This window comes from Phalacrocorax aristotelis, chromosome 16, assembly GCF_949628215.1.
Source record: "Phalacrocorax aristotelis chromosome 16, bGulAri2.1, whole genome shotgun sequence".
In the NCBI taxonomy this organism is placed as follows: Eukaryota; Metazoa; Chordata; class Aves; order Suliformes; family Phalacrocoracidae; genus Phalacrocorax; species Phalacrocorax aristotelis.
The window spans coordinates 12,948,708-12,974,221 of NC_134291.1; the positions used below are offsets into that span (position 1 = coordinate 12,948,708).

General features: G+C 63.0%; 2 protein-coding genes across 2 annotated transcripts; one reads left to right on the plus strand and one right to left on the minus strand.

Moving 5' to 3' along the window:
* Window positions 1-22,536, plus strand: RHBDF2 (rhomboid 5 homolog 2). The gene is made up of 19 exons (XM_075111459.1): window positions 1-71; window positions 10,444-10,570; window positions 12,496-12,645; window positions 12,737-12,861; window positions 13,472-13,664; window positions 13,736-13,948; window positions 14,523-14,651; window positions 15,018-15,151; window positions 15,412-15,624; window positions 15,782-15,893; window positions 17,005-17,079; window positions 17,497-17,658; window positions 17,809-17,909; window positions 18,411-18,474; window positions 18,621-18,715; window positions 18,935-19,010; window positions 19,495-19,595; window positions 19,831-19,984; window positions 20,638-22,536. Exons 3-19 carry the CDS (start codon window positions 12,520-12,522, stop codon window positions 21,055-21,057), a joined length of 2,493 nt encoding a protein of 830 aa, XP_074967560.1. The 5' UTR covers window positions 1-71; window positions 10,444-10,570; window positions 12,496-12,519; the 3' UTR covers window positions 21,058-22,536.
* Window positions 22,537-23,686: 1,150 nt separating this feature from the next.
* AANAT (aralkylamine N-acetyltransferase) lies at window positions 23,687-25,514 on the minus strand. The gene is made up of 3 exons (XM_075111373.1): window positions 25,330-25,514; window positions 24,379-24,533; window positions 23,687-23,992 (listed from the first exon to the last, which is right to left on the minus strand). The coding sequence occupies exons 1-3, from the start codon at window positions 25,484-25,486 to the stop codon at window positions 23,687-23,689; spliced, it is 618 nt and encodes a 205-aa protein (XP_074967474.1). The 5' UTR covers window positions 25,487-25,514.

A 25,514-nucleotide genomic window follows, 5' to 3' on the forward strand; every position in this document is an offset into this window, starting at 1 on the left:
GGAGGCGGCGGCGGCGGCGCGGACGGTGCCGGCGGGACCGGGGCCGGGAGCGGAACCTGGACCGCGCCGAGGTGAGCGGGGCCAGGACCGGGACCGGGACCGGGGGTGGGAGGGGGAGCGGGGCGAGGCGAGGGGTCCCGGTGCCTCCGCGCCGCTTCGTGACCGCCCGGTTTGCTGCTGCTTTGTGCCCGGCCGCGTCCCGCCAGCTTCCTCCTCCGCCCCGCGCCGCCCGCCCGCCCCGAGCACCGGGCACCGGGCACCGGCCCCGCCGGGGGGCCGCCTGCTCCTGCCCCCGGGGGGCCCTCGCCGGTGTGTGTGGGGGGGGCGCGGGTCCCCCTGCCCGGCCGTGCCCCGGCGCCCCCCGGGCAGGGCAGCCCGGACGGCGGGGACCCTCCTCTTCCTCCTCCTCCTCCTCCTCCTCCTCCTCTTCCTCCCGGGGGGTGACCCGGCCGTGGAAGGGGAAGCGGGGGGGCCCTGCCCTGCTCTGCTCGCTCCCCGGCCCAGGCCCGGGAGGAAAGCCCTAACCTACTTTCTGGAGCCGATGGCCCGATAAACAAGCGGGCGGTTGGTTTTGTTTTTGTTTTGTGGGTTTTCCCCTTCCCAGGCGAGCGAGGCTGGCAGCCCCCGTCGGAAGCGGCAGCGGCCTCGAAGCCGGGTGCGAGGGCAGGTGAGGGTGCCCGCGTCCCAGCCCGCTGCCGCTCGGCGCCGCCCGCCTGCCTGAGCCGGGCTTTGTTGTCGTTGCTGGGTTGAGGTTTGGGGTAAAGGCTCTGGCGCGCTCACACGTGCTGCCCGAAGCGGTGAGTGTGGCCACCAGCCCTTTGCAAACAAACCAAACCCTTCGAGATCGGGAGGGTCTGGTTATCCATAGTCTGTCTGTGCGTCCGCAGGGAGCAGAGGGATGCCGCCTCTGCGTGGTTTAGCTGGTTGGTTTTTTGCTGTTGGCCCCGGTGGTTTTGGGACAGAGGGATGAGGCTGGGCTTTACTCTGGTCCTGCCCTGCTGCCAGGACAGCAGGACCAGGCAGAAGCCATCCCTCCAGGCTTGCCCGCAGCCAGACTGCCGTGCCCGCAGTGGGTCAAGGGCTCTGCATCCGCCCACCGAGACCCCGCAGCTCTCGCTCGGCTCCCCGCGCCCGCACTCTGCAGGGGGAAGGGGACCCGAGAGGCCGCATGGTTGACGCCGGGTCCCTGCAGGAGAGGAAGTGCCTGCCCTCTTCCCCAGCGCAGCGTCACCCTTCCCGCCACAGGGAGTTGGCGTGTTCGCCTCCCCGCACGTGCCCTGGTCATGGATGGTCATTCTCAGGGACTTCCAGGGTGAGCTCTTCCTACTGCTGCTGCCCCGGGGTTGCAGCGCATTGGCCCAGCTGGAGGGTTTGGGAGCACCCACCACCACCATCCCATGGCTGTCCTGGGCAGGGAAGCGCCGCCCGGCTCGGCTCGCTCCACCGTGCCCTCCAAACAGGCATCCTTTGGCTCCTGCCTGTTTTCCAAGTAGAAAACTTCACATAGCTTGAAAACATCCCACCTCTGAAATGAGCTGGTGGGTTCAACTGCAGCTGTGCCCTGGAGAAAGCAGGGCTGCTCTGCCGGCTCCAGCCCAGCTGCCCTGGGCTCTGCACTGCGGCTGGCTTCGCAAGTGCCTTCTCAGGCTGTCCAGCTGCTCTCCCTGGGCTCTGCCTCCTGAGCTCCTTTGCAGTTAATGGGGTGATCGACACCTATTGCTGCTCACTCCTCTGGACGGCGGCTTCTGCCTCTAGCTCCTGTTTGCTGGTGACCAAAGCAAGCCTCGGTCTCTTTCCCCACTTCCCCTGGTCAGGGGTTTCTTTGGTGCCGCTGCAGCTGCATTGGAAACTGCACCTGGAGGTGCTGCGAGCCCCAGGGTGAGAAAGGGTAAACCGCAGCGGGGGCAGCGGGGTTTGACGCCCAAGCAGCTGCCCCGGCACAAATTCTGGAGGACGGGGCCGGGCCTGAGGTTGCTCTCGCATGCACGCGCAAGCACTCGATGCGTTTTGTGCGTGCTGGATGCTGGCGGGAGGAACAATAGATGCTGGTGGGCACTGGGAGAGCAGCTCAGAGGCTGGGGATGTGGAGCGCGGAGGGGTGAATCTGTGGGGGGAAGGGGGCTGGCTGGGTTGTCTCTGCTCTGGGGAGCTATATTCCTTGGGATGCGCTGGGGGGTTCAGGCGGTGTCCGTGTTGTTTGGCTGCGCTGGGCTGAAAGGTGAGCACGTGGCTCTTCTGGTTACAGATCTTTTTGCCTTTAATACAGCTCTGGTTTAACTCTTACAGTGAACCTGCGGGAACCCCCAAATAAATCCTTATTCCTTCCCTTGGGTTTTTGGTCTCATCCCAAAAACAGCCCTTGGGATGGGTTTGGATCGAAACAGTGTTTGTCATCAAAGAAAGCGGGGACAGGCAGTGGAGAACTGGCCGGTGGGGGGGGTTGCAAGGGGGGGTGGCGGTGGGAGCCCTGGTCCCACGTCCTAAAGCATCCGCGGCATCGTGCCACGCTCTGCAAGGTGGGGGCTTGTCCTTCTGTCGCTCGTCTCCCTGTGTCTGTCCCTTGCCCGCTGTGTGGGAGCTGCCTAGGCCAGCACGGGGCTCCCGAGACGTTTCCACATTTCCCGTGGGTGCTGGGAGCCCTGCGGGGACCTGAGCCTGGAGGAGCAAGCGTGGGCTCGGCACTGGCGGGGACTCTGCGCCAAAGGGGTCAGTTATTGCAGGCTGAAAACTAGTTACTTAAATCTATATGAGCCTACAGGTGGTGGGGTCATAAACTCTTACCTAATGACCACTGGTCCCCCTGTCCTGCCGGGCCGGGGGATGCCTGGTAACGTGGCGAGCCACTGGTGGGGATGGGCACGGTCCCGTTTCATAATGAAGATCCAGGAGTCGTGGTCGATTGAGAGTGTGTGGCGCTCTGAGTTAGGTCAGTTCCCAACCTCAGAGTGAGCGCTGACAGCTGCGCGTCTGCTTGTGAGCATGGAAGGAACCCTTGGTGCTGGTACACTTTTTCCTCACTTAATCCCCATTTCTTAAAAAAACAAAAAACAAAAAACAAACAAACAAAAAAAAACCCAAAAAAAAAACCCCAAACCAAAAAGCAGTTCATTGGTGGTTTTTCTCTTAATGAGACATTTGGGGTGGGGACTGGACCCAGGGAGGGTGCCCTGGGGAAGGTCCATGTGTGGCCCCCGTGCTGGACCCCTGTGTCCCCCTCGTCCTTGTGGACCTGCACCCTGAGGGCTGGCATCGTGAGGTGCAGGTCGCGTGGGCTCAGTGCAGGGGCAGCCCCTGGATAACTGTCTTGGGAGGGCAGGCGAGCAGCCTGCACCCCTTGTGGAAATCAGGCACGTGTGAGGGCTTCCCCCTTCCTCCTTCGTCCTCCAGTAACTTACATCTGGGGGAATTGTAAGGATTTTATTGAATTCCTTACAAGCTGCCTGGGGACGGGACCGGGTCCCTGCCTGCCGGGGCAGCAGTGGGGTGGGAAGGCAGGGAGTCTTATTCTGCTGTAGTTCTTCAATTTCCCCACCTGTGAAATGGCACAAATGAGTCAGAAGCGTGAAGGTCTCCTGTGAAACCCACTGCTTATCACCTCGAGGGGAGCTCGAGCAGCCACTGGTGCAGGACTCGCTGCTGCAGCCATACCCTGAGGCGGGGGGGGCGTGGGTGCAAACCGGCTCGCTCGACACCCCTGGTGCGGGGGCCTGCGGTAGGGCACGGGGCACCCCGGGGCTCTGCTGCCCCTTGGAAGTCACCGGTGCCTGCAAGGGGAGGGAGCAGGGCAGCGCCCAGGGATGCTCCTCGGCCTTTTCCCAGGCTGCTAGGATGGGGTCGGAGGGAGAAACTGGCTGGTGCAGGAGGGATGTGGTCTCTGCCCTGGATGTCTAGCCCTGTGGTGACCTGTGCGGCCGGTCACTCCTCAGCGGGATGCTCCTGCTCTCGGCTCCCATCCTGGGGCTGCCGCTTGCCTGGTCATCCCGCAGGGCCATCCCTCCCATCCGTAGGCACCTTTTTGGGATGCTGCAGCTCCCAGGGCGATGGTCCCTTTCTTCCAGCAGTCTGTGGTTTTGGTTTGTTTTCAATTGGCCTTTTATTTAAAAATAATAATTCCTGGTGCATTTGTCTGGTCTGACAGACCCGCTCAGAGCAGGGCAGGTGTGGCTGGTGCCCCCCAAGTTCCCTAGTGTGCTGGTGCCCCCCTCCCGTGCCATGGGGTCACCAGCAGCCTCGAGGGGCTGCCTTCGCTCCCCTCGTGCGTCATGCGGCAGCTTGTGCTGGGGATTTGATGCGGTTATCCCTGTAATTCACCGGCCTGCAGGAATGCTGGGGCAGGGCTGGGAGCGTGTAAGCCCGAAGGCTCTATGCCATGCTTATGGGCAGCCAGGGCAAACCCCTGATGGTCGGCGTTGGCGTGTCCTGCCCTTTCCCATGGCTCCTCAGCAGTGTGAGAGCCTCGCTGGGACCGGCACCACGCTGTCGCACAGGGCTTTTCCGCGGGTGATGCCGTAACCGGGGCTGAGTTGGCTCATTCACATGGTGGCTTAACCCAGGCTGAGCGCTCCTGGGGAAGGCAGAGGTGCATCCTTAAAAACCAGCATCTCCAGCCCCTGCAGTGAGCTGTGTAGCATCCCTGGGGTGGGATGGCAGGCAGGAGGAGGATGAGGATGATGGGGGAGACCCCACCACCAGCTCTTGACAGCCAAGAGGCTGCAAAGTGCATTGCTGGCACAGATCCATGGGGATGCTGCGGCGGGGGGAGAGCATCACACTGTTTCCGTAGGCACTGCTGAGTGTAGGATCCCCCGTGTCGGGCTCGTGCCGTGCTGGGTGGGGTTGCAGTTGTTCCCAGTCGGGCTTTTCTCCGCAGAGTGCGGACCTGGGTGCTTCTGGCCTCATGGCAACAGGAGCGAAGAAAACAAGACCAAGGAGTGGCCCATGTTCGGCTGCTGGTGCTTGGGAGGAGGGAGGGGTGGGCAGGGAGCAGCCTCGTTGCACCGAGGCTTTCCGGAGGATTAGCCTCTGCTTTTGCTGCTCCCTGGGGTCGTGGCCCCTTTGCAGGGGTGGCTGGAGAGCAGTGAAGTGGGGTGTCCAAGGGGCAGCCCCCAGCCATCTGCCAGCGGAGATGTCGCCTTCATCCGCAGCACAAAAGGACGCCCCCAGGGCCGGGTCTTTGAGGTCCTTGTCCCCCCCTCGGGGAGCTGCTGTCCCCGGGGGGGGCCAAGCGAGGCTGCTGGCGTCCACCCGGGCCTCTCCCTTTGCACGGGGGGCTGTCGGGGCGAGCAGCCACGTTGTACCAGCCTTGAAATGGCTGTAAGGAGCCTGTTCCCAGAGATGGGAGGCTTTAGCCAAGGGGGTTTGTCCTGCCGCCAGCCCAGGGCTCATCTCGAGGCTGGGATGAGATGAATCTGTGCATGGGGCTTTGAGTCGCCTCCGCTGCCTCCCGCTGCTGCATCCCACATGGCGTGGGGATGTTCAGAGCTCGCAGCGAGGGGGCCCTCTGCAAATATGGGGCGCTTCTCCCAGCCTGGTACCTCAGTGCAGAGGACTGAGGAAGTCCGCACGCCCGACCTGAGCCCTCGCGCCAAGCTGCTGTCAAAATGAGTGTTTTATGGAAGAAACGTGTCCCGTTGCCCCATCCCCATCATCTTCTCGCACCAAGAATTTTCTTTCCAAGAGGGAAGCGAGAATGAATTCAGTAACGACCTGTGACGTGGGGATCGAGGGCAGACAGCCTGCAGGCAGGCTGCCCACCCCTTGCCTCGGGGGAATAACGACCTGGGACCCCTCAGCCCCTTCCAGAAGGTGCGGCCAGGGCAGGAGCACTTGCACCACCATGCCCGTGGATCCTGTGTTTAAGCCAAGCTAATGAGGAGTTGGAGTGGCTCTGAGCAATTACGGAGCTCTTAGATAAAACCAAGTTACATCAATCCTGATAGCCCGGGAAGTCTGTGCGGTGCCTGGAAAAGAGCTTCCCTTGGGTCTGGAGGTGCTGTAACCCGGCCTGCAGCGCTGCCAGGGGGCAGCCGACCCCTCCGTGCCTTCACTGGTGGAGCCGCCCTTGCTTCCCTGGCTGCCAGAGGAGACTCTTGCCCTTTGCTCTTTCCAAAGCCGTTGGGGTGACTCAAAGCCTCCACGTGCGCATCCCCCGCTCAGCTTGGGCTCCGCATGGGGAAAGGGCCGGCAGCTCCCGCCGCCCCGGCTGGCGTCTTCACCGTGAGAAGCAGGGTGGGTTTGCGCGGTGCGGTCTGTGTGGGGTTGTTTTGCTGTGAGGGTGCGTGGACACCCTGGAACCCCCCAGGAAGGGGGAGCAGGGAGGTGTGGGGTGCATGGGAAGTGGCACAGAGGGACCCCGGCTCCCCAGGGCTCACCACCTACCCCAGCAGGTTGGGAAGCCATCGGGTGCCGGCGCTCGCTCTCCCAGGACCGGGTGGTTGTTGTGCTGGTAAAATTTAACGAGGGTGGGCAACAGGCCGTGCCTGGGATGCGGGAAATCCTCCATGTGGCTTTTTTCCATCCGCTCCCAGATCCCGCAGGTAAATCCTTCCCTTTCTGTGCCAATACCGGCGGCGTCACCCAGGACTGCTGGAGACGCGGGGGCCACGCACGCTCCCGGCGATCAAGCCCTTGCAGCAGGGAAGCCCAGCACATGCCTTGTGCAGCCATGCGAGCAGCCGCGCACCCTCCCCAGCCCCCGCTTCCTTTCCCGCAGGCAGGCTGGGCTCTGCCCGCTGCGCCTTTATCAGCAGCATCCAGCGCGGCCCCCCGGCCGGCGCGCTCTATCTCCCCTGGTAGTTTTGCTTCCTTCCAGGGCGTGCCAGGCGCTCCAAGCTCACCCAGGCTGAACAAACACGCTGCGGTTGCCCAACGTCCTGCCCGACGCAGAAAATGGGAGAGGATTTCCTAATGGCAGCGCGGGCGAGGTGCGTGTCGGCCGCCTGCACACCCCGGGGAGCGGCTGGGCTCTCGGCGTCCGCACCCCGCCTTGCTACCCCGGCAGCCATGCTGGAGACAGGGATTCAAGCTCCTGCGGGTGTCGGTGCCGACTGCGTAGCTCAGCGTTGCAGGAGAGGGAGGGGGGCAGCTTAAAATACCCCCTGAAGCCCAGCGATCCCCTCTCAAGACTCAGAGCGAAACCTCGCACCTTGCGGGTTTGCCGACCAGTGCCGCTGCGGTGGGGTTGGCACACCTGGGGGAAAGATGGAGCTGCTTTTGTTGGTGCGGGGAGAAAAAAAATCATCCCAGTGGCGTGGTGCTGGGGTGTGAAATGGTCGTGCTGGGCTGGGGGGTCCTGTGCCCTGGGCGTGGGGCCACACAGGGACACAAAGTCCCTTAGGGACAGGAGGGTTCCTGCAACGATGCCATAAAGTGTATTTTGTCCTTTTTAAAAAAAAGCCTAAATGCTCAAAGCTCAAAAAATAAGCGGAGGTCAAGAGGAGGGAGGCAGCAGGTGGAGCCTGGCTGCTCCTAGGCTTGCAGGGTTGGTGCTCTCCAGGTCTCCCCGTTTGAGTGGGTCCGCAAGGGACTGGGGCATCCGCAGGGTCTGGGCTTTCCCAGAAGAAAAATATTAAGATATTTAGTTCCCTGCCCAAGAAATTTTTTTTTTTTTTTTAAATAATATCTTTTCACTTCAAGAGCTGTTTGTCTTGGGCTGCTTCTCTCAGACCTGAAATTTGAGACTGGGAAATAGTAGAAAGCTTTTAGAAAGGGAGCAGAAGGGAGGGGAAGGTGCTGGGCGGCTGCTCGGGGTCCTCTGCTCAGGTGCGAGTCCACGGGGGCTCGATGCTCGGAGCGATTGGACCGATCGACTTTCCTATCCGGGGCTCTTAATAACTGGGAGCACCTTTTAACAAGGCTCCAGCCTTGAGAGAGGTCTTTCACGCGCTTGTGAATCATTCATGGGCAGCCGCTGGCGCGCGGCCCCGGCACCCTCTGCCTAATGGACTCTTGGGCGTGAGCGTCGGTGACGGCTGCGGGGGCTGGGGGCTCCGCAGCATCGCTGGCCCCTTTCTCGCTCCCCTGTGGAGGCGGAGAGGGAAGAGGAAGGGCTCGTCGTGCTCAGGGTGGTGGGTGCTCGCGGGGGTCCCGTTCCCGGCCCCGCACCCTCGCGTGGCTCAGAGCTGCGTTCTCCTCCCGGCTTAATTCCAGCCTGATGCACTTTGATTCCAGCACTGGTAATGCTGCCTCCCCCCAGGCCAGCAAGCTCAGGAGAGCGATCCCGATCCTTCTCGGAGCCTCTCTGCACCTGCTGTGTGCTGCGTACATCCCCCTCCGACCAGGGCTGCTCTGCAGGGTTGTCTCTGTTGTCTCGTATGATGGTTGTGCTTGGTCGTCCCCAGCTGCGCTCTGCAGGTTGCCGCTTGGCCTTGCTGACTGTCCCTCTGCGTTGCTTGGAGCATCTCGGTGTGTCCCATGGTGACGCCTTGTATGAGCCACATCACTTTTTCCATCGCTTTCTTCCTTGGGTGTGATGCCTTGGGTCAGCATCTGTCATGATTCACCCTGGGGCTGGGAGACAGCCCTGGTCACCCTCCCTGTGCCTGTTAAAGGCTAAAACCTCATCCCAGTTGCTCACCAGTGCCGCGCCCACACCTGCCCTCTTAGATGGGGATGGGGGCTTCACCCGCTTGCTGCTGGGGCGAGGGCAGTGTCCCTCGCTGCTGGGCATCAGGCTTTGGTGAACAGCTTTGGGAGGGAAGATAGTGATGGTGGGGGATCTCCTCTTCTTATTGACCAGACCAGGTTACCCCCCTCCACCCCCTGCCCATTTATCGCTACCCGTGGGTGATGGCAACATCCCCAGCGCATTTCTCTCTCTCTCTCTCTCTCTCTCTCTCTCTCTCTCTGGAGATCTTTTCCAGCCCAAAGTGACACTGCTGTCCTGGGACCCCTATTCCGGCTGGAAGCACAGCTCCAACAAGCTTGGGACGTGCTCGTGGGTGCCAAGTCCCATGTCCGTCACTCTGCTGTCACCACTTTGTCCCCACGGCAGGGCGTTCACGCAGCTCTCCCCCGCACCAGCTCAGCATGTCGCCTCTCACTTCCCTTTGTCCCCAGGGCAGAGTCGCCGTGTCGGCCGCGAGCGCCTGGGGACCCGCAGCCGCCAGCGCCGGGGGGGCAGCCGGGCTGTGCCCTGCAGGTGGGGGTGCGGTGCCGCCGGGCAGAGCACGACGCTCCCGGAGGCGTAGCCCTCCGTCCCACAGCTGGAAGGGCGAAGGGGACGCGGAGGGCTGAGCTCGTCATGGCTTGCTCTGGATGGAGGTGCCAGCCTGCCTGTTCTCACGCCGAGCGCGCTGGGCGAGAGCGGTGCCAGAGTGGTTGGGTGCCAGCGCCAAATGCCTTCCCAGCGCCGTCCCTGGGGGTTTTTCCAGCTGGTGCAGGGTAGAACTTCTTGCGGGTCAGGATCCACGCTTGGGGGGTGGCCGCTGCCTCCAGCCCGCATGGCCCAGGGGCCTTCAGCCCTCGGGGGCTGCTCCCCTCCTCCCCGCTCTCTCAGCGCCAAATATTGCGTTACTGCAGAGCCGCGAAAACCGCTCCAGCCACGCGGCGTGACCGGGACAGCAGGTGCCTGCCGGACCGTGCCAGCTCCCCCCCGGGAGCCTCGAGTGTGCCTCGGGGGAGGCCGGGTCCATCCTTCTGCCCGCACTGCCTGAGGAGCCGGCAGGGAGCGGGACCCGGCTCCTAAACGTGCTGCAGACCTGCTTCACCAGGAAGCACGAGGCCCTGCTAAGGGCTGCCGGGGGTGTGATGGGAGCAACTGGGGATGGGATTTTGGGACAGGGGTGTAAGATTTTGGCCGTGCAAGAGCACCGTGTCCTCTCGCATCTCTAAACGACACAGTTTGGCTCCAATTTCTGCGGTCCTGGCTGCGCAGCTCCCACCACTGAGCGCCGTTCCCCTGAGCTGGAGGAGGGTGAGGGCGTCCCAGGGCTCGCTCTGACCCCAGCGTGTTCCCATCCCTGGCTCTCCGGAGCAGCTGGCATCTCAAGTTCATTGCTGGCTGCCCTGGGAGGAAAACAAACAGCGTCTCCAGCTCACCAGTGGCATGGAAAGTTTTGCTTGCTGGGGCCGGGCCGCCTGGCTGGCGTTCTCCCAGCTTAGCAGCTATTAAATACCTCGGCAAGGCCCTCGTGTTCCGTGCCCGCTCTTGGCGGGTGTCTCGCTTCCCAAGAGCTTTGCCCGGCAGCAGCGAGCGAAAGCCCCCTCCCGCCCCACGCAGTTGCCCTGCTGTGGAGCAAGGTGCGTGGCCGCAAATGGCAGCTTTTCCTCCTCCTGCCGCCCTGTGCCAGCGGCTGCTCCGCGTCCCCGCAGTCCAGCCGCCAGCAGCCCCGTCCCCAGGCCCGGGGAGCTGCTGAGCTCAGCTCTCCCTCCTCCTGGGATGCTCCTGCAGCCCCAGCCTGCTTTCCCTTCGTGGCCTTTCATTGCTGCCTCTCTCCCCACCAGGTGAGGCAGGAGGAGTTTGGCCGTGCCCTGGGGCTCCCGTGCATGAAGGACAGAGGAGGAAGAGGAAGGCTGCCCCGGGTGTTTGCCATCGAGACACGCTGCGTGGGATCCCCGCCACTCTTATGAGGTAGGGAAACCCTGGTGAGGACTGGTGCTGGCTGACCCCCCCAGGAGAAATCTGGGGGCTGTTTGCTTCCAGCTTTGGCACTTAACAGCAGCAAGGGGTGAGGCAGCAGCTGAGCTGCCAGCAGCACCCAAGGGTGCTGCTTCAGTGCCTCTGGGGAGGAGGGGAGGCAGGCAACATGCTGGGATGCTGCCTGCAATCGCAGGCACTGCCTCCAGCAACATCTCACCTGGTCCTAGTCGTGTCTGTGTGACCGCTTCCTTGCACCTTCCTGTCTGGATCCCCACCACGGACAGATTTATTGCCAAGACTGGAGAGGAGGAGGGTTATTTTGGGAATGGGGACCCTTCCCTGCCACCAGCTGAGGCTGCTGGTGCCCCTCCATTGAGGGATCTTAGTGAAGCCGCCGCTCAGGTTGCACCTGCCACGCTCCCTGCCACACGCGTGTCCCAGCGTCTCGCCCTGCGGTACCCCAGCCAGCCCAGCACCCACTTTAAGCTGTGCAGGGGGAGGCTGTCACCTGGCCCAGGAGCTGGCGGAGGGCTCCCGCGTCCCCAGGGAGCTGGTCCCATGGGGACACCATGCTGCTAAAGCCAGGCTTTGCTTGTGGGGGGGTCTGAGGTCGTGCTCGGGGCTCAGAGTGCCGGGTGAGCTACGGAAGTGCCCCTGTGCCTGCTTGCTGCTTGGGCACGTGCTGCCAAGGCGGGACCCTGTTGCAGAGGGGGCCAGCGGGGGTCTCGATCGCCCAGCTGACTGCTTGAGCACCCTCCCCTGGCGAGAGCAGAGCAGGGTACAAGGCCACATGGCCGCACTGGTTATTGGGGTCCTGTGCAGAGAGAGGGGCCAGGCCCGTGGGTCAAGCTGGAGTTTTGCAGCCAGTGGCACTGTTGGAGCTCCAACTTGGTGGTGGTGGGTGGCAGCAGAGGAGCCCCAGCGGGACGACTGGTCCCCTCAGGGGTCTCAGCTTCCCCCTGGGAGCAGATCCCATGGGGATGCTGGTCCTCGTGGCTGGCCCACGGCAGGTCTCAGGGCACGCTGCATGGGGCGAGCGCGGCACGCGGCACCGTCCCCGTGGCCGTGATTGTGCTGGGGAGGCAAGGGGTGTTCCCAAGACCTCTGCGAGTCCCCTGTGTGCTGGCATGTGGTCGGCGGGGATGGGAAGAGGCCGGAGGGGGCTGTGCCTCACTTTGAGAGCCCCCATAGCTCCTGTGTGGGACTCGCTCCCCTGCGCTTGGATGGAATTACCTTTCCTGCGAGGTCCTGCCCAGTAGAGTGAGGCTGCAAGGACCTTCAGGAGGGAATTGCTCGAGGAATTAACCACCTCTTGGCCATTAAACTTCCCCCTTCTTGCATGGGGTGCTGGGGAGGGTTCGGTCTCCCAACCTGGGGTGTGTGTGCATGTACCAGAGGAGAATGTCTGGTGTCTTCCCTCCCACGGAGCACCCTGCCACATGGAGGGTCCCGGCTCCGTGGCTGGAGGTGCTGGAGGTGGCATGGGCTGCCCTCTCACTGCAGCAGGAGCCACCCCCCACCTGGGGGCTGTGGTGCCAGTGGGGATGGGAATTGGCTGTTTTCAGGCTTTGCATGTCCCCTGCCTGGCTGCATCCCCTCCCTTCCCACCCTGCTTATTGCTCCTGCCATCCCTCACTCTGCTCCAGGCAGGTGGAGGGGTGGTGCGGGTGGTCCTGGGGGACTGGGAACGAGTGGGTGATGGAAGTCCTCCTGTCCACCCAAACCCGGGGAGGGGTGCGGGTTTGGGGGACATGGCAGCTGGGCTGATGCTGGCGAGGTCTCAGCAGCACAGCCAGTGACACAGGGGGCTGAGGCTGGTGAGGCCCCATCTCCCACTGGGATCCAGCCTCTCCCCATGCATAAGTTCCTGGGGAGAATATTTCTCCCCCTTTTGATGACTCCTTGCACCCTCCCAGCCTGCCGACCGCCGCCGGCCCGAGATGTCAGCCGGTGACAAGAATGGGGGCAGCTGCTCCAGCAGCAGCCGCCTGCAGAGCAAGAAGCCCCCCAACCTCTCCATCATCATCCCCCCCCGGGAGGCGGAGGAGGACGGCACCCGCAAGGAGGTGAGCGATGGGGGGCTGGACTCGGGGGGCTGTCATCCCCAGGGGACCCCTCCATGCCGTCCCACCCCTAACACCCTGCTCTGCCTTCCAGCCCTCCAAGGCGCCCATCTACCGAAAGAGCAAGAGCCTGCAGGAGCCTCGCACGAAGGGATCCGATGGCTTGGAGCGCCGGCCTGCCTTCCGCCGGCAGACCTCCCTGTCCCAGAGCATCCGCAAGTGAGGGCCGGGGAGCGGCGGCGTGAGGGCAGGGTGGGTCCGGCAGCAGGAGCTGGGTCACCGAAGGGGTCCCTTGGTCCCCATCGGGGTGCTGTGGCTGTGGGTACTGGCAGAGGACTTGGGATGGGCATGGAGAGTTGGGGCTTGGAAGGGAACGCCTTGGAGGGTTTCATGGAGCTCTGCTTTGACTCGCTGGTGTCTGCCTGGGGAAAATCCCGCAGCAGGATTACTTAGTATTAGTTCAAACCATTGTTTTTGCACCGTGGGGAAACTTCTGTGCCCGTTTATGTAGGACCTTCAAAAGCACCTTGAGCTGGACATCTGCTGCAGCACAGAGCTGATGCACTGTCCCTGTGAGGTGCAAGTCTTGATGGGGTTACCTCTGAGGTGCAAGTCTTGATGGGGTTACCTCTCCAGAGAGACCCAGAGGCCAGCCACCCCTCTGCAGCGTCCCTTCCCTGACCCATAGCCAGGTCAAAACTTGCCCTGCTGCAGGCTGAACTGAGCCACCCCAACCCAAACCACCTGCCGGAAGGGATGCCTGGGTGGGATGGTGGTACCTGGGCCGGGGGGGCCAGCTGGGTGACGAGCGCGCCCATCGTGTGTCCAGGGGCACGGCGCAATGGTTTGGCGTCAGCAGCGACTGGGAGGGGAAGCGGCAGCAGTGGCAACGCAAGAGCTTGCAGCACTGCAGCATGAGATACGGCAAGCTGAAGCCTGCCTACCGCGACATGGAGCTGCCCAGCCAGGAGGTGCCCTCCTTCCAAGGCACTGAGTCGCCCAAGCCTGCCAAGATGCCTAAGGTAGAGCTCGGGGCACGGGGTCTGGCTCCCAGCCTTGCTCTCCCAGCACCGACACCTCTTCCGTCCTCCAGATCGTGGACCCGCTGGCCAGGGGCCGTCCCTTCCGCCATCCTGATGAGACGGACCGTCCCCACACGCCCCACCATGTCCTGCCCCCGCTCACCCCCGGCGTCGTCTCCTTGGCCTCCTTCAACAGCATCCGCTCCGGCTACGGCCGCCTGCCGCGCAGGAAGAGGGAGTCCGTCGCCCACATGAGCTTCAAGGCAGCTGCGGCTCTTCTCCGCGTGAGTTTTGGGGAGCTGAGGGATGTCGTCGTCTTCCTGACCCGGGTTTCAGCTCTGTCCCTCACCCATGATCTTTGCTTCTTGGCTTTTTGCTTCGCACAGAGATTGCTCTCTCTCCAGGGTGGGTTTGAGGGGGGACGTTGGTGGTTTTTAACCTGAGTTCTGCTTAAAAAGAGAAGTTTTGGTGAAAACTGGATGTCCTTAGGAAAAAGCAGCTTCTGGGTTTCACTGCTGAGGAGCCAGGAAGCTTGTCTGGCAGCTTTCTAGCTGCTGGGGAGCCCTGGGCAAGCCTTGGGGACAGGTTGGTGGGACTGAGACCAAACGGGATTCAGAGTTCACTTGCCATGCTGACTAACGTGGTCATGGTCCAGCGCTGGCTCTGAGGAGCTGAAGGCAGCATCTGCTGCCAGCTCCTGCTGCCTGTCCTCTCCACGTGGAGGGATATGGTGGCTGGCTGGGATTTCAGCCTTGCCACTCAGCCTTGGGGAGGGAAGCTATGAGAAACCCTCGGTGCTGCAAAAAAAAACCTGGTGGGCTTCTGGTCGCTTACCCTCATTTGCTTCCCCGGCCAAAGGGACGCTCTGTCCTGGAGCCGCTGGCTCCCAAGCAGATGAGCAACAAGAGGAGCTTCATGTACCCCAGCTTCATGGATGAGGACGTGGTGGATGCTGCTGATACCCTGGACTCATCCTTCTTCAGTAAGGCAAGCGCCGTTCCACGCCAGCCGCCGGAGCGGGGAGGGGTCCTGGTGCCCTGCACGGGGGATGGACGTGGCGCGGGGCTCTGACGGGGACCCCCTGGCAGCCGGGGCATCGGTGGCTGCTGTGCCTGGTGCTGCAGAGCCCTGGTCTCGGTGATGCTCCTTGGGGGTGGCAGAGAGCGGTGCTGCCATCGCGGGCATGTTTCACACCCCGTGACGTGCAGCTGGTGGGATGTCGATGGGGATCACCTCCTTCCCAGGCTGCGGGGCCAGCTGGAGCCAGTCTGGCCCTGTGACGGGCATGCTCGGTCAGGGGGGGTTTCTCACCCATTGCACACATCCAAGAACACGTCTCCGTCCCCCTTCCAGATGGACATGCACGATGAGATGTACTCCATGCCCGACGATGTCTTTGAGTCGCCACCTCTCTCGGCCACGTATTTACGCATGCACCCAGTGGGGGAAGATGCAACGGCATCCCCTGAGGCAGAGCAGCCCACCCCGTGAGTACCAGCTCTCCGTGGGTGCTGCCCCCGAGGCTGCCCACATCCCCTGCTGCAGTCAGGATGGTGTCCCCAGCCGTCCCTGCCGTGGGGCACTGGGCATTTTTGGCATGCTGGTAGGAGGAGGAAGCCAAGAGGTGCCCCTGGCCCTCATCCCAGGCATCCTCTGGCCTTCCCCACCTCTGGGCTGTGGCTGTGGGTTGCGCTGAGGGGATTTCTCAGCTGGCCCCTTTTGTGATGAGTTTCTCCTCTCCCTGCAGGCGGGAGGGTGTCCAGCTCACTTCAGCCTCTGCTGGTGCCAGCCCAGCTCCCCGGCGAGGCAGGCGCATCGCTTCCAAAGTGAAGCACTTCGCCTTCGACCGCAAGAAACGCTACTACGGGCTGGGGGTGGTGGGGAAGTGGCTGAACAGGACGTACCGCCGCAGCCTGAGCAGCATCGTGCAGTCGCAGCTGGAGATCACCGACAGCCACCGGTGAGGGGGGCCTGATGGGACGGGGATGGGCACGCGGCTCCTCAGGGCTCCCCAGCTGTAACGCAGATGTGTCCCCTGCCCGATGCTTGGGGGGATGCAGTGTCCCTTTGCACAGCCATCCTTGAGCTGCTTAAATTTTGGGTCCTTTCCTCCACAGGCCGTATTTCACATACTGGATCACCTTTGTCCACATCCTCATCACCTTGCTGGTCATCGGCACCTACGGCATCGCCCCCATCGGCTTCACCCAGCACGTGACGACAGAGTTAGTAAGTTTAAGAGCTACCGGCCGGGGCCATCCCCTCCCAGCTCTCCAGTGACATGCCTGGCTCTGAAATGGCAATGAGCTAGCTGCTGAGAAAAGCCAGGCTGGGTCTCGGGGGTGCCTTCAACACCTCGGAGGGGTTGATCCTCCCTCTGCGGTGGTTGTGGTTTAACCCCAGCTGTCAGCTCATCCCCACGCAGCCGCGCACTCGCTCCCTGCCAGTGGGATTGGGAGGGAATGAGGACAGCAAAAGTGAGGAAACTCATGGGTTGAGGTAAAGACAGTTTAACAGATGAAGCAAAAGCCGTGCGTGCAAGAAAAAAAACCAAAGAATTCATTCGCTGCTTCCCACGGGCGGCGGGTGTTCGGCCATCCCCGGGACAGCAGGGCTCCATGTTGCCTAACAGTGATTTGGGAAAGCAAACTCCCCCGCTTCCTCCTCCTTCCCCCAGCTTCATACGCTGGGCATGACCCCGTATGGTCTGGAATGTCCCTTTGGCCAGTTGGGGTCAGCTGTCCTGGCTGTGCCCCCTCCCCTCCCGGCTTCTTGTGCCCCTGGCAGAGCCTGGGAGGCTGGAAAAGTCCTTGACTAGTGTAAGCCCTGCTCAGCAACAGCTAAAAGATCTCTGCGTTATCAACACTGTGTTCAGCTCAAATCCGAAACACAGCCCCGTATGAGCTACTGTGAAGAAAGTTAACTCTCTCACAGCCAAAACCAGCAGAGCAGTTAATCCGGGGCACCTGCGGCTGGCTGCGTTGCTCCCTCAGCACCCAGGCTGGAGAGAAGAGCAGGCATCCATCTTCCTGGGGGGACCATGACCGTCAGTGTCCCGTCGTGCTCCCTCCTAGGGCTGGGAGCATCTTGGGGTGCTGCTGGCTCCTGCTGTTTGAGAGGCTCCATTAAATAGCCAGGGCAGGGGGACCACATGTGCTGGACAAGCAGCGGTGTGTTGCCGCAGAGCTGTTCTCCCCCTCCCAAGTTGCTGGTGGGGCTCAGCAGCCCTTACCCTCAGATGAAGGGGGCTGCTCAGCCCCCCACAAGCGGAGGGAGAGGGAGCTGCACCCCCACACCGCTGGCCCCCTCGTCGGGAGCTGACCCTGGCCTGGCTCTGCAGGTGCTGAGGAACAAGGGCGTCTACGAGAGCGTCAAGTACATCCAGCAGGAAAACTTCTGGATCGGGCCCAGCTCGGTAAGGGCTCTGCCGGCCCACCGCCCCTCGCCCCCCCCAGCCCGAGGCTCTGCCCTCTGCCAGCCTCTGCTCCCCCCGCCCTGAGCTGAGGTGGGGGTCCCTGGGGTGCTCCTGTCACTGCGGGGAGAGCTCAACGCCTCGTCCTAGCCTGCTGCCCTCGGCCCTCGGTGCCGCCATCCCTCTGGGACCGGCTGGGGGCTCAGCAGCACTTTCCAGAGCTGTGGCGTCACTGTGGGATGGTCAGAAGAGACCCCATCCCCTTCCCCCCCACCTTCCCCCCACCAGGGTAATGGAGGCTCAGGGCTATCACCGCCGGGGACCCTCTGCCCCTTCTGAGCCCTCCCCAGGGGCAGCTGGAGGGAGGGGGGTTACGGGGGCAGCTGCAGAGCATCCCCTGGACTGGCGTCTCCCTCCCAGATCGACCTGATCCACCTGGGGGCCAAGTTCTCCCCCTGCATCCGGAAGGATCAGCAGGTGGAGCGGCTCATCCAGCGCGAGCGGGACCGGGAGCGCAGCTCCGGCTGCTGCGTCCAGAATGACAACTCGGGCTGCATCCAGACCCTGCCGCAGGACTGTTCGGTGCGTGCCGCCACGGGCACCGGGAGGCGCTGGGGGTCCCTGGGGAAAAGGGGGAGACCATCTCCACCCCACACGGCGCAAGGGTGGGGTGTGCGTGGGGTCAGAGCGGTGCCCTCGCTGCCACATCCTCAATCTCTTCCTCCTCCCCAGGAGACACTGGCGACCTTCATCAAGTGGCCGGGCAGCAACGCACCAGCCATAGCCTCGGGCAAGAAGAGGACGTCAGGGGCCGTGTGTCATCAGGACCCCAGGTAGGAGTGACAGCTGGGCAGAGGTGCCGCGGTCACCCGGCTGTACGCGGGGCACAGCGGAGGTGCTGCGTGGGGTGTGTTCCCAGCTTGGATGCCTTGAATCCTCTTGCCCAAAGGGTTGGGGGGCTCTAACACACCATAGGAGAGTGATAGGGAAGAGGGAATCAGTGGGGAAACTGAGATGGGGTCTGTCCTAAACATAGGCAGCAACGGGTGACACCGTTGTCTTGCGCTGGCCCCTGCCTGCCCTGCTCCGCTGGGATGGGTGGTGTTGCAAGGGGGCATCGACGGGGTTGTCCGACAGATGTGAGTGCCATGGGGTTCACCTGCAGAAGGCGCTGCTGTGGGGTGTTGTAGGACACCCACGTGCAGGATCCCTCCCTAAGCCAGGGGAGGGGGCAGGTCCCAGGGCTGCCTGTGCCCAAGGAGGGGCACTAGTCTGCAGGGAGGGCTGTGCTGGGCGGGACCCGTCCTGGCCCTTCACCCACCTTGTCCTGCCAGGACGTGCGAGGAGCCGGCATCCAACCCGCCCCATGTGTGGCCAGACGACATCACCAAGTGGCCGGTAAGAGCCCGGTGCCACTGCGAGCCCTGTGGCACCGTGGTGGCAGCCTCCGTGGGAGACACAGTGGGCAACGAGCCAGGCTCGGGGGCTGCGGGGGGAGCCTGGGGCCAGCCCCTGACCTTGGCTCTTCTCCCTCCTGCTCGTAGATCTGCACCTACGAGACCAAAACCAACCACACGGGCTTCGCCCACATGGACTGCCAGATCAAGGGCAGGCCCTGCTGCATCGGCACCAAGGGCAGGTGGGTCACAGCGATGGGGGTACCCGGCCCAGGCTTGGCTCCCCTCTCTGCCCCACTGCCCGTTGTTGCCCTCAATGTCCAGAGCTGTGCTGGGGGAGAGGGCAGTTACGGAGCCTCGGGGGGTGGGATGCATGGTGGCGGCAGGGCCAGAGAGGGATGCTCGGGGGAATGGGGAGTGAGCCCTGCCCCGAGCGAGCCCGCTGCCTGTCCTCTGCCCAGCTGCGAGATCACGACGCGGGAGTACTGCGAGTTCATGCACGGCTACTTCCACGAGGAGGCAACGCTCTGCTCGCAGGTGAGCGGGGCCGGGGACGCGATGCTAGCAGCCGGGTCACGCGTTGCCGTGCTGATCCCAAAGGGTTTTATAGTGTTCTGGGACATGGTTGGGATGGGTGTGAGCAGGGGGAATACAAAGTGCAGGGGCTTGCCCAGCTCTATCAGCAGCGCTCGTGCTGGTCCTGCACGCCCATCTTGCTGGTGTGGGGCAGGAGGGAATGTAGGACTTGAGCCAGCCTCGCCCAGGCAGCACCAGTGTCCTTGGGAAAGGCACATCCCGGGCAGGAAAATGGCCTTTCAGCATCTCCTGGGACACTGGGGGTGCTCAGTTGCTCCCTCCCCAGCACCTGAGCTGTGCAAGTGCCCCACGCCACCCAGGGTCCCCCCCACAGCTGAAATGTGGCATCGTCAGCCATGCATCCCTGTGACCCATCCATTGCTCCCTGCCGCTCTGGGGTGTGGGCCAAGCCCCCCATCACCCCCAACCCCGCTTGCCTTTGCAGGTGCACTGCATGGACGAGGTCTGCGGCCTCCTGCCCTTCCTCAACCCAGAGGTCCCCGACCAGTTCTACCGCCTGTGGCTGTCCCTGTTCCTGCACGCTGGGTGAGCCGTAGCCCCCAGGGGTTGGCGGGGTGACTCTGGGACTGGGGTATCCATTGGGGTGGTCCGTGATCCCCAACGGGCTGGGAGGGAAGAGGAGACCCCCCCAGACTACAGCGGCAGGTGCTGTCATGGAGGGTGTTTGGTAAGATGTCTCATGCCCCAGGTGGCGGGTGGGAGGGCAGGGCAGGGGCTCTGGCAGGGCAGGGGGCTCTAACGCAGGGTCTCTTCCCCCCAGCATCATCCACTGCCTGGTGTCGGTGACTTTCCAGATGACAGTGCTGAGGGACCTGGAGAAGCTGGCGGGCTGGCATCGCATCTCCATCATTTTTATCCTCAGCGGCATCACAGGCAATCTGGCCAGTGCCATCTTCCTGCCGTACAGGGCGGAGGTGAGGGCGGGGGGGCTCTGCCCACATCACCCCGAGCCCAGCCCAGGGACCAAAGGACACCCCTCCCGCCCCTGCCGCAGCAGAGGTTTGGGGAGGGGGCTGCAGCCGTCGGCACAGAGCTCAGCCCTCGGCAGGTTTTGCTGCAGGGGATGGGAGGCTGGTGCCTCTGTGGTGGTGGGGTGGGGTGCGGGGTGTGTTGGGGCGGGGGGGTGTCTCTGCCCCACGTGTGGGGTTCGCACATGCCATGTGGGTCACGTGTCGCCACGTCTTGGTGTGCGTGCAGGGTCCCCGGGCGGGCAGATGGCTAATCTGCTGGCAGTGAAACCCTGCCAGGCTTTAAATGAGATCACGCTGAGTGCCCTAATCCCCCCCGGGGGTGTGCTGGGATGGGGACTGGGCGGGGGCTGTGGCCTGGGAGGGGGTGATGAGTCACCAAAAGCCCTGGCTCTGCCAAAACAGTGCCAGCATGCTCCCCTCCTCTTCCTCCCATGCCAGGGCTCCCACCCCTGAGCCCTGCACTGATGGAGCGCGGCTCTCGGTGGGTTGCAGGAGCCAAATGCATTTGCAAGGGGAGGATACAGTCCGTGGGGGCGTGGGGCCGTGTCTGGGGTGACGTACGCAGGGTCTGGCACTGACCTCCCCCATCCCCACAGGTGGGCCCCGCCGGGTCCCAGTTTGGCTTGCTGGCCTGCCTCTTCGTGGAGCTCTTCCAGAGCTGGCAAGTGCTGGAGAAACCCTGGAAAGCTTTCCTCAACCTCTTCGGCATTGTTCTCTTCCTCTTCATCTGCGGCCTCTTGCCATGGATCGATAACATCGCTCACCTTTTCGGCTTCCTCAGCGGCCTCCTCCTCTCCTTCGCCTTCCTGCCCTACATCACCTTTGGCACAGTGGACAAGTACCGCAAGCGAGCCATGATCATCGTCTCCTTGCTGGTCTTCGTGGGGCTCTTTGCCGCGCTGGTGGTCTGGCTCTACGTCTACCCCGTGAACTGGCGCTGGGTGGAGTATCTCACCTGCCTGCCCTTCACCAGCAAGTTCTGTGAGAAGTATGAGCTGGAGCAGGTCCTGCACTGACCCCGCCGGTGGGACGGGGCTGGGAGAGGCTCCGGCGGTGATGCTTTCCATGGGGTGGGTGTTCACCAGCCTGCGGGAGACGGTGGCTGCCCCAGGATGGGGCAGATCCCAGGCACAGCTTCATCCTCAGGGCTGGTGGGTTTGGGCTCACCCCTGAATGTTGGGGATGCAGTGGGGAGTGGGACTGGAGCCGACCCTGCCTTGCACCCCTTTGGGGCTGCCTCTTTGTGCTGAAAAGCCATAAGTGATTTGGGGACCATCCCTAACTGCTGCCTGCGTGGGGAAAGGGCCGAGGGAAGCGGGATTTCGGTGCATGCATGGCCAGGCTGGGTTCCCGGCCCAGGGCTGAAGCTGCTGAGGTCTCCTGGCTGTGCCCCTGCCTGCCCAGGGCTCTGTCCCACCTCAGTGCCCCAGCTCATACTGTGAATACATCCCCCTTTTTTTGCAGGGGCACTCTTTTTTTTTTTTATCCACAGCTCTTTAGGCAGAGAGTTTCCCCTGCTTTGGACTCCCCAGAGCCTCTGCCGCAGCTGCGAGGTGTTCAATGGTATTTTCTAGTCCTGCTGTCGCATCTGATGCTCCCCTGAGGCCATGGAAGGAGGCTTGTGCTTCTCCACATGGGCTACTCGCTGGTTGGAGAGGCAAGGCTCAGCATGGTGGGGCTTCTTTTCCCCTTACTTCAGGGAAGTTCCCTTTTTGGAAGCAGAGAAGCAGCATGTGCTGTCTTTGTGGTGCCGTGCTGGGAGGCAGGCATAGAGAAAACACCCTGGGGGGCTTGTGTGGCTGCTTCTGCAGCCCACAGGCCCTTTGGGAAGCCATCGGTGCCCCCACTTCTCACTTCTGCCTCGAGTCCCTGCCGTTACCCCATTCCCTCTTTCAAAGCATAGAGACGCAGGTAGCCTCTCCGTGGCCTCAAACGGTGCTGGACAGACAGAGGCACGCAGGATGGGGCAGTCGCCTTCCCCCTTCCCTGCCCAAGGCTGCACGCTCCTGCCTGCCCCCAGCCATGGGCTGCAGCTCCCCACCATCTCCTCCTCCCTCCCACCGCCCTCAGCACGAAGGCAGGACCTTCCTGGGGGTGGGTGACTCCGCTGGGCTGGTCTGGACCCGGGCTGGTGCTGGGCTGTGTCTCCCCTGGTGTGTGTTCCTTTGGTACTGGTGGGTCTCAGCGCTGTTGAATGGGGGAGGGTGTGAATCCCCCAGCCGGGATGTCCTGGGATGAGTACTCAAGGGCTGGGAGCGCGGCTCCCTCTTTCACAACCACTCTCCAGGTGACTGCAGGAGCTCCATGGCACCTGCCCCCCTCCCCGCATCCCTCCCTCCACCATGGGCCGGTTTTCAGCCCCGCTCTGTCCCTCTGGTGCTGCTCCCACCAAAGGCAGGCACTTCACCTAATTTGTCTCTTTTTGATACTTTTTTAAAAGCTGTGGGTTCCCCCCCCCCCAATAAATTTCTACCTGTATTTAAAGAGCTGTACAAGTTCTCTTCTCCCTTCTTTGGTGCGGGGATGTGGCACTTTTAGGGGGTTCTGGGTGCTTTGGTGACGGCATGGCAGAGATGGGGGTGCCTGGGGCCAGTGCCCTGGTGTTCGGGGCTGCGTGACCCCCGGTACCTCTGCCCCCCTCCCAGGGAGGGGTTTGAGGGTTTCGAGGGTCTCAAGCAGAAGGGGAAGGCAAACACCTGGAGCAAAAAGACCCACAGAGCCTCCTGCCCCTGCCCCGGGGCTGAGCCATCCCTGCCTGTAATCCCACCTTTCATCGGATGACCCCGGGCTGGATTTGCCTCATCTCCCCCAAGGCCGAGCTGCCCCAAGGGGTGTTGGGTGGCTCCTGTTGTGGGGCTGGTGCCCTGCCTCTGGCTGGCACAGCGAGGTGATGGTTGGAGCGGGGCAGGAACACGCACAGGCTGGGTAGAAAACCACTGCCACATCTTTATTTGCTGCTTCACAACAGACCGAGGTGCTTGCAGAAGGCTTGTCCTGGGCCAGTTGTGGGTCTCTGAGGTGGGGACACAGGTTTGGACTCACCCCCCCCAGGCAGGTTCTGCAATGTGTGGCTTGGGGTGGCTGTGGGTGTGCTCCAAGGGGTCTGGGAGGGGTCTGCAGGCAGGGGGTCAGCTGCCGGGACCCCTGCATGGTCTCGGGGCTGCTCAGTGAGGGCTTGGCTGTGGTGGGCTTCACTTGTGGTGCTGGTGGTGGGAGGGGGCACGGTGCTGGGGGCATGTGTATGCACAGGCTCTGCTGCGTGTCTCAGCAAAACATCGTTGTGGGTGCCCTCAGGTCAGCGGAGCCCCCCGAGCTGCTCCTAGCAGTGCTTTTCCATCCCCTCGGGGCACGCGGCCCTGCAGCCCACCCAGGCTTGCCAGCACAGCCCCAGCTGAAGCAGAGACCGGGGGGTCGGTGCGTCCAGCGGGGCTGGGCGGGAGGTTTCTGTCCCCAGCCCTGCCGGGGCCGGGATGGGACCAGGCTGGTCTCCTGGCTGGAAGGCAGATGTGGCAGAGGGAGCAGCTGTAGCCAGGGCCAGCCGGGGAAGATGTGTAGCTGCGGCAGGGATGGAGAGGGGTCGCAGCCTCTTGTCCTCCCCCCGCAGCCTCTCTCCAGCCTCCCTGGCAGGGCTGGACTGGAGGGGGCTCAGCAGCCGCTGTTCCTGCGCATGAAGGCGTGACCCCGCACGGGATGCTGCATCTCGATGAAGGCCAGCTCCCCCACCGTCACCTCGCAGGGCCCCAGCGCCTCGAAACCACACTTCTGGTAGAAGGGGACGAGGAAATCTTCGCACATGAGCAGGGCGCGCCGGGCGAAGGGCAGGCACCGAAGGTACTGCAGGTACCGCCACATGAGGATGGAGCCCTTGCCCTGCTGCCGGAAGGTGCGGTGCACGGCCAGCACGTGGATGTGCACGGCCGTGCCCTGCGGCTTGTGCAGGGTCAGCGCCGCCTGCCGAGGGGGGAGCGGGGTTAGTGTGACCGGGGGTCCCAGCCTGCACGTGCCTCGGCTCCCCCCCCCAATGGACTGGGGTCCACGTCCTCCCCCAAAGGGAGAAGGGTCGCGCTGCCATCCCCCTTCACCTCCCCACATCATCCCTGCAGGCTTTTTAATCTTAAAATGAATGTTGTGGGGAATTACCGAGCATGGTTTTTTTTACAGCAGGAGTAAAATTAATTAATGAGAAAGTTCATTTCCACCAGAGCAGCCCTGTAGCAATTAGTCTTGGGAGAAGATTAGTGAGTAACCTGAGGGCCCCAGGGAGCTTCTCCTCATCCCCAGGCTCTGGCAGAGCCTCTCCCAGCACGTGAGCCAGAAGAACAGGGTCCGGCTCTTACCTGGCTGAGCCTGTCCTGGTCCCAGAGGGAGCCGATGATGAACGCCACAAGGCGCCCTTCCTCAAACCAGCCGAGGGAGAGCTCTGGGCACAGGTTCAGAAAGTGGCGGATCTCATCCAGGTGGAGCGGACAGTCCCCGGAGACGGATATAAAGGCTGGAGGGGGACGGCAGTGAGCATAGCAAGGGGGACCCAGACAACCCCCCAGCACTGATGGGGGGGGGAAGCAGGACGCGATGGGGAGAGATGGCATGTGTCCTGCTGCCTACTTGGCCTAGAGGAGCCCTAAGGGACGGGATGGCTCCAGGGAGCAGCTCTGTTCCTCCAGAGGCAGCCCCCCCACGGCCCAGGGACTGGCTCCCCGCTCTCGTTGCTGATTCCAGAGCTACAGCAGCGGGTGCTGAGATGAACCCTCCCTCCTGGCATCTCCCCGATCCCCTTGCCCTTTGGAGAGGAGGGAGAAATGGGCCGGGTGAGTCTGAGTGAGCGAAGCTGGGGGTGCCTGGGCTGGAAGGGCAGGGGGAGGGTGCTGGGGGTACATCTCAAAGTGCCCCTGTGCAATAGGAGGCTGAGCATGATGTCCTTCCTCCCACCTTCCCCCTCTCCTGTCTGCTTGCCTCTGGCAGGGCTGTTTTGGGAGAGATGCTCCCCACTCGCGTGGTCCTGCTCCGGAATTGCCTCCCACCATCCTCACCCCAGGCAGCTGGGTGAGTTGGGGGCCGTGGTTCTCCATCTCCTTAATCACAGCCTTCCCCACCTCGTTAGGGGGCCCATGGTGGCCTGGCCGCAAGTCACGGCCGCTGGCTCCCTCCCTCATCACCCACGGGGGGGTTGCACGGGGGTTTTCCCACAACGGTGTGACTCTGGGGAGCACGAGGGACCGGTGGAGGGAAGGGATGGGGCATTTCCAGGTGATGCCACCGGGCAAGACCTCCCGGGGGCAGCCCCTTACCTTCCCGCTCAATCTCGAACACGCTGACGGCGTCCTCGGGGCTGAGGCAGCGAAACTCGCTGGCGGGCAGCGTGTGGCGGCGCTGACCCCCTGGCGAGCTTCGGGGGGACCTCAAATGAATGGGCTTCAGGAAAGGCAACGTACTGAGCGCCGACATCCTCCTCCTCCTGCCCTGCTTCCCAGCT